Genomic DNA, 7,524 nt, shown 5'->3' with positions numbered 1-7,524 from the left:
CCGGTTGTCGGGTTGGAGTGGTGTAGAGCGGGCCAAGCCCATGGAAAGATAGATTTAGATTTAGTATTTGCATAAATATTTTCAATGTAAAAAACAATTCCAAATAACTCTAGATAATGATTTTAGAGAATGAAAAAAATTCAGAAAATCCCAAAAATTTTGTGAAAAATCCCAGAGATAGTTTGGGACACGAGGAGTCCAAATAAAATACTTGGAACCCATAAAAAAGAATCTAGAGCCTTCTAATAAATAGATTTAGCTCTAGAAAAATGAGAATAAATTTCAGAAAAACCTGGAAAATTGTTAGAAGGTGTGGACATCGTCTAAACATATATTAAAACCTTTTACACTCAAGAAACACCAAAATGTATTGGCATGAGTGTAGCACACGGAACAACATTATTTAATTCCGAAAAAGAAATAATTACTTTCCTATACTAAATTTTCTGTAAAGAAAATAAATGTTGATTTTTTTTTAAAATTATGATAAAATCATTGTTTAATTATTCCTTTTAATCACATCCTAAAAATCCAAAAATTTCAGGGTTTGACAGTGAGCCAGCAAGCGAGGCAAGGAGGAGGAAACGCTAAGAGCGCTAGCGAGTCATCCGCCGCCGCCTGCTTCGGCACCAAGCACTGCGGCGTCTACCTGCCCCGTTGCGCGCAAACAGTGCCGCTCCGCGATGTGTCGGCAGGTGGTCGCGCCGCCATGGCGTCCCGTCCCACGGTGCATGTGCTCCGAGTAGCGAGCGGTCAAGTGGCAAGTTAGCGGCGCGGCGCTCGATGGGCGGGCCGTTGACGGTGGTTGTCGGCCTGCTGGTGTCTGTGTTTCTTCAAAGGAGTGGTGTGACGAGGTGTGACGCGATGCGCCGATGGGTCGACAGTGGGGCACCGGAACTTCAGGGTGAGTGGGGTGGCATGGCGGTTTCTGGCTCTCCTCTGCTTCAGTTCAGGGTGAAGTGATCCATTATTGCCACTTGTGGATTTCGATTCGGCATTAAGCATGAGCATTTGGATTCATAGGTGGTCTCGAGAAGCTACTCCATGAAATGTAGCACCGGAATCAAATCTTAATGTCACTAAGATATACCCCCTCCATCCCAAATTATTATTCATTTTTTATTTTCTAGGTATAGGCTTATAGACATATCATATATCTATATGCACAGCAGAAGCTATGTCTCTGGAAAAGCCAAAACGAATACAGAGGGAGTAGCATTTTTGGGGTTTTATTTTTTAACAAATGAACAATCAACCAGTTATAACATTTTTCCAATCCAACATTGGTAGCTGTAAACGTTCTGAAAGTCTAAAAGATAATGTGCAGTAAGGGAGGCACAGCTTCAACTACAAGGAATATTGCCATATTGGTGGAGATGGGTTTTGCTAGATCCAAGAATCTGTCAACCTAGAGCTGTCGCTACATCAAGAAAAAAATGTGTTTAAGTGGGTGATCTTGCTTTAATCTAGGACCGAATCTCTACATATCGGTAAAGAAGCTTCCGGTGACCGAACGCAGGATATCAATTGGGAGAGTCTGAATCTGCCCATATTGGACCTCCACGGCCTAGATGACTCCTTCACTGAAACGGAAATCAAGCGAGCAATAGATGAACTACCCTCTGACACGGCACCCGGACCAGATGGATTCACAGGGGTTTTTTCAAGACGTGCTAGGAGATAATAAAGGGCGATTTAAGTGAGGCAGCAAATGGGTTCCACAACTTCCGCTGCATGAGTCTGCCTCTAATCAACATGGCCAACATTTTGCTAATACCAAAAAAAAGAGGGTGCCGAATCAGTGACTGATTTTAGGCCGATAAGCTTAATACATTCCTTCATCAAGATCATTACCAAGGTCCTTGCCATGCATTTAGCGCCTCACATGAAAGACATCATATCACAATCACAATCTCAATCGGCATTCATAAGGAAAAGGAGCATTCTCGATAATTTTTTGACAGTTCACAATATGGCGAGGTGTTTGCATCGCTTGAGAATACCGACCCTTTTTCTCAAACTTGACATTGCAAAAGCTTTCGACTCGGTCCGATGGGACTATCTACTTTCTCTCCTAGAGCGCCTAGGTTTCCCCTCTCGTTGGCGTGATTGGATGGCATCATTGTTTTACACCTCGTCGTCAAGGATCCTTCTGAATGGCCGGATCCCTAACAGACCCATTAGACACCATCGAGGCCTACGGCAAGGTGATCCCCTATCACCATTCCTATTCATTATTGCAATTGAGCCACCACGCGCCCTACTGGAGCTAGCCACAGAGTGAGGTTTCATTACCAAACTGAGGGGCAGATGACTCAATCTTCGAACCTGCATGTACACCGAAGACACTGCTATATTCTTAAACCCGACCAGTAAGGATATTAATGAGCTGGCCGACCTACTGACCAGATTTGGGGAAGCGTCGGGTTTGAAAACAAACTTTGAAAAATCAAGCATGGTGCCAATAAGATGCGAGGGTGTTAATCTGGAAGACATTATTGGGGATCTCTCGGTGGCAGGAGCTACCTTCCTGATTCGATATTTGGGACTTCCACTTACAACCACAAGATTAAGGCGAGTAGATTTCCAGTACGTTGTTGATAAGGCGATTGGCAAGCTCACTATGTGGAATGCAAGGAATATGACCATGGCGGCACGTCTAGCACTCACTAAATCGGTGCTAACTTCATAGGCGGTATACCTACTATCAGCGCTAGATGCTCCCCAGGAAGTGATGAACGACATTGACTCCAAATGAAAAAAAAATTGGGCAGGGGCGGCGGCCATTACCAGTGGAAAGTGTAAAGTAAACTAGGTACGATCCGCCAGGCCGACTAGGCTGTGGTGTGTGGGTATCCTAAACCTCACGAAGTTCGCAAGAGGATTAAGGCTAAGATGGTTATGGCAAGAGTGGAAAGCGGAGCACAAGCTTTGGGTAGGATCCGAAGTTCCCTGCAATAGCACGGATAAAAAGCTTTTCGCTGCGTGCACAGCCATCGATATAGACGATGGAGCAAGGACTTCCTTCTAGAACAGCGGCTAGGCGCAGGGGCAACGATCGAGAGACATAGTGTCGCGTATTTATTTGGTCTCCAGGAAAAAGAATAGGAGCTTGTGGGAAGCCTTATACAACAGAAACTGGATTAAGGATATCAACCTTCAGCACAATGAATTCTTCGTGCAACACTTCTATGGAAAATTGTCCAGCAAGCGGTGCTTCGGCCCGGGGTGGGAGACGACATCAAATGGAAATTCAGCGTCGATGGCACCTACTCCACCAAATCCGCTTACAATGCACAATTCATTGGTTTGGCATACACCAATTTTGACGTGCTGATCTGGAAAGTGTGGGCTCCTAGAAGCTGCAAGATCTTCTCCTGGCTCGTGATTCAAAACCGGCTTTGGACGGCAGATAGATTTCATGAACGGGGATGGCCTAATCAACTCAATTGCCCGCTATGCCACAACACACATGAGCCGGCAATGCATCTATTCGTTGAATGTAGGCTAACCCGTAGACTATGGGACATGGTGGCCATTTGGATATCTTGTCCGGCAATTAAACCGATGCTCTGGGAGCAGGCGAACACATTACGTTAATGGTGGACAGCGAGGGCCGCAGCAAGTTGCTGCTCAAGGAAAGGCATGCATTGTTGTTACTTTCTCTCTCTAAAGTGTAATTAATAGTTTTTTCATCTTCTTTACACCTTTTCGTGTTCTTGTAATTTCCAGTCTGGAATTCATTCTTTTTAATATAATCGGCAGCTCTCCTGCCCGGTTCATTTCAAAAAAAGTTAACTGTGTTCCTCCTGCAGTTGGGATGATTCATTATTCAGTTCGGTTTTTAAAAAAGAGATGATTCAAGAACCCACACACATAGAGCAAGCACATCAGATCAGTATAATTCAGTATTCAGTAATACCAAGGGTGGAAAAAATGTTATCTCAACTATATATCTGACAAGTCATGCGGTAGAGCCTGCGATACAGCGAAAAATTCACAAGCTCCATATTCCATTGAGCATGAAACAGGAAGTACAAATTCAGTATTGATTACAAGGGATAAAATGAACACCAAATGTTGGATGACCGAAACGCCTATATCTCAAATGCTGTTCTCTCTTGCATGCATTCAAGGAAGAAGTGAGGTGCGAAGCCAACTCACGGCTTCAGAGGCGGCCAGTGACCCACCACATTTATTTGTGCGAGCTCCGTCAGCTGCTGTGCTATGCAATTTGCTGCACTCAGAGGCCGAAGCAAAGCATTCAACATGTACCAGGATGACCTGCTCAGGGAATCTGCATGATAGTTCCGACGGTATGTTGTGTCCATCACACCCATTCGATTTGCAACATATTGCATCCGGACGCCAAACCGTAGGAACACAATTCTTGTATAGTGAAACAAGGAGCATCTTGCGAATGCGAAATGTTCTCCAAATACAGCTTCAGGCACAGGCTTGAATGAAGAGGTGAATGGCCGCAAGCACCTTATAGCAGTCCCAACAATATCCTTGCTCTCCGACAGTTGTAGCATCAGCCCGAGTGCAAAACTTTTCGTTGGTGTCCTGTGGTCTTCGTACAAAAATTCCTAACCTCACTGCAAGGGAAGATTACAACTTAAAGAGAAGATAATGATGGCCAAGACTTTGAGGGGGGAAACGTTAGACAACAACAATAGTGATGCATTGTTTGGATTTGGTCTCACCAAGAGAAATAATGCATGCATTTAGTCAAGAAGTCGTACTTAGGTCAACGACGAGAATTTCTACTTCATTACAGGCTTGATGAATATATTAGTCCAACATGCATTACATGGAAAAACACGAAGAGGTTTGTCAAGTCACGTCAAAATGGAGGTTGTTGGTGTGATAACTATCAATGACAGGGAAAGAAAGTGGAGGTGTGAAGAATACCGTTTGAATGTATTTCTTCTACGCAGCAGTGGACAAGGAACTTGGAATTGTCTTGGCTGCTTGTCACTGTCAATTTCTAATAGAATGAAGCCAATATACAAAATACAAATCATTGTCAATTTATTACCTTGGCATGCTAGTCTGGTTGGTGTCAAATTGACTCACTACATTGTTCTTGTGTCCCATTTTTCACATGTCATGTATTTTGGTTCAATGGGCTTACTTTCTGTGAAATGGACCATGCCTGATGAATGAAGCTACAGTTGAGAACAAAAAGGAACTATATCTGTATATGACGGATTATAAATACACTGACAAGACCATAATGTCATCCAACTTAAAGAAGCATTTAATCATTTAATCCCACATCTAAAGTACAAAATTGTACCGCCATATAATGGGGCATTATTTTTGGTTTACTGTCCCTCACAGGCTAACTTGATCACATATCCATCCTACTTATGTCTGTTGTTGCATGACCAAAATCCCTGACACCACATGCAAAAAAGAACATTTATTTTAGTGGTAACTAATGAGCTTACATATTAAAGAGGCAAATGCTACTTACTTAGGCACTTGGTTGAATCTAAACACCATCTCATAAATATGCTAAGCATGAATTCGTGCCCCATTCTTCTCACTTCGACCGCCTTCTCTTTGAAGATCCCCGGATGTCGAAACCACAATCGACTTTGTGCGCCCTTGCTATTTCAGTGCCTGATTTTTGCACCATGAAGTAGGCAACGCCATGTCCTGGATACCACCACATTTTATAATATGCCAGATCAGGTTGGCAAATGTAATGTTTGATTGCCTTTGATCGTACTGTCTCGTCCATTTGCTGTAGGCTATCATTTATAAGCTCTTCCTTCCCTCCGATTATTTCAACTGCAGTTCTACCTTGCGTGCGTTCATCGAAAAAGTGAGGTGCAAAGCCCACTCCAAGCTTCAGAGGTGGCAGGTCAGCCACGAGGTTTCTTGCAGTTGCATCAGCTGTGTTATGCAGGCTGCTGCACTCTAAGGCAGAAACGTAGCATTCGATGCGTATCAGAATAACCTGCTCCGGGAATTTGCATGATAATTCTGATGGAATACAGCTAGTAGCACACCTGTCTGGCTTGCAACATAGTGGATCCGGGCGCCAAAAGTGGGTGTCATAGGAACACAAATCTTTTATGGTGAAACATGAAGCAGCGTGTGAGTGGGAAATGTCTTGCTGAGGCAGTTGGATGAGTTCTCTCATTACTGCTTCAGCCACATCCTTCATCGAAGACGTGAATGACTGCAAGCATCTTATAGCAGTTCCGACAATGTCCATGCTCTCTGACAATCGTAGAATCAGCATGAGAGAAAAACTTCTCATCGGTGTCTTCCGGTCTTCATAGCGAAATTCCAGCCTCGCCTCCACACCACGCCCTTCCACACACATGCTCTGTATGTGCAGACACCGGAGTATACTTCCTTGCAACATCTTGTACTCTAGAGTTTTGCCCTCGAGAAGTTGCCTGACAAGAGGGTTAGAGAACACGCACCGCAGAGGTGAGCATCCTGACTCCACATCTCTGAGGAAACGGTTGGCGCACTCCGCAAACCACTCGTTTCTTCGAACATCTGAGCAGCTTATGTTGTCTTTGTGAAACCCAGTGAAATAGGAGGACACGGAAGATTGTGTCACATGTGCGATCCATTTAGAGAAGGAGTGTCTTACTGGTTGTTCCAACTCTATGACGTCCATTGTTTGCTGCTTGATGCACCTGTGTAGCAGATCTCCGCAGTCTTTGAAGGCACGCTCCAACAGCTTCCTGCGCTGTAGAAGGGACACGTCTGTGATCGGCATCCTTGCAGATCTCTCAAGTGCAAGATCTAGTTCGGTGTGCGCCATCTCAAGCCTCTCAATGTGATGCCTTGTGGATGCCGTCCTTTCGTCATGGTCACACTTACTAAACAGGTAGGAGGTGATTCTGCTCACGGTCTCTTGCACAACAGCTGAACCAACCATGCCCGCCATGAGTGTCGCTTAGGAGAGAAGAGATCCCCTATTCAGAATGCAAAGAGCAATCATGAGATGCAGAGGTGATTAAATCATTTGAGAAAAAAATGAAGAATTGTGCATCATGTTAAATTAATTGATTGATCTCTCACCGACATGCCAACTGAATGAGAGATGATGGTGATCAAAGAGGAATGCAAGGTCAGTTGCTGTACATACCGCTGTCGAATCACTGATGGTGAAGATGAAAAAAATTGATTAAGAAGGAGATAGGTATAACTTGAAGACTTGAGAGGTTGGAGGAGCACTAGTCAAGTAACCAGCAGGGTTTCGAGGGGTTGGTGAGGAGCACCTGAAGATTGATTAAAAAGTCTTGGTCACTTGTCGCTGGCAATTTCTAGTGGAATCAGTCCAATATAAGACTTTGAGAGGTTGGAGGAGAACTAGTCAAGTAACCAGCAGGGTTCTGATGGTGAGCAGCACTAGTGAAGTAACAGGCAGGGTTTTGAGGGGTTGGTGAGGAGCACTAGTGAAGATTGATTAAAAAGTCTTTGTCACTTGTCACTGGCAATTTCTTGTGGAATCAGTCCAATATACGATTTTTCATAAAAAAAATTTCA

The 7,524-nt window shown here is 44.1% G+C and overlaps 1 protein-coding gene across 3 annotated transcripts; it reads right to left on the bottom strand.

Moving 5' to 3' along the window:
* Positions 1-3,996: 3,996 nt before the first annotated feature.
* Positions 3,997-7,524, bottom strand: LOC117843216 (uncharacterized). Of its 3 annotated transcripts, none has more exons than XR_004637664.2 (3): positions 7,124-7,524; positions 5,483-6,950; positions 3,997-5,402 (listed from the first exon to the last, which is right to left on the bottom strand). XR_004637664.2 is itself a non-coding variant. In XM_034723780.2 (2 exons), exon 2 carries the CDS (start codon positions 6,920-6,922, stop codon positions 5,552-5,554), a length of 1,371 nt encoding a protein of 456 aa, XP_034579671.1. In that variant the 5' UTR covers positions 6,923-6,950; positions 7,124-7,524; the 3' UTR covers positions 3,997-5,551. The 3 variants fall into 3 exon arrangements, 1 of the variants encoding a protein (XP_034579671.1); XR_004637668.2 differs by having other exon boundaries at positions 3,997-4,598; XM_034723780.2 differs by having other exon boundaries at positions 3,997-6,950.

The sequence above is a fragment of the Setaria viridis genome, chromosome 2, assembly GCF_005286985.2.
Source record: "Setaria viridis chromosome 2, Setaria_viridis_v4.0, whole genome shotgun sequence".
Classification (NCBI taxonomy): domain Eukaryota; kingdom Viridiplantae; phylum Streptophyta; class Magnoliopsida; order Poales; family Poaceae; genus Setaria; species Setaria viridis.
This window is presented reverse-complemented; position numbering and strand designations above follow the sequence as displayed.

What these genes read in the sequence shown, in the direction of transcription:
- LOC117843216 (XM_034723780.2), bottom strand. Translation starts at nt 6,922, where the DNA reads ATGGCGGGCATGGTTGGTTCAGCTGTTGTGCAAGAGACCGTGAGCAGA.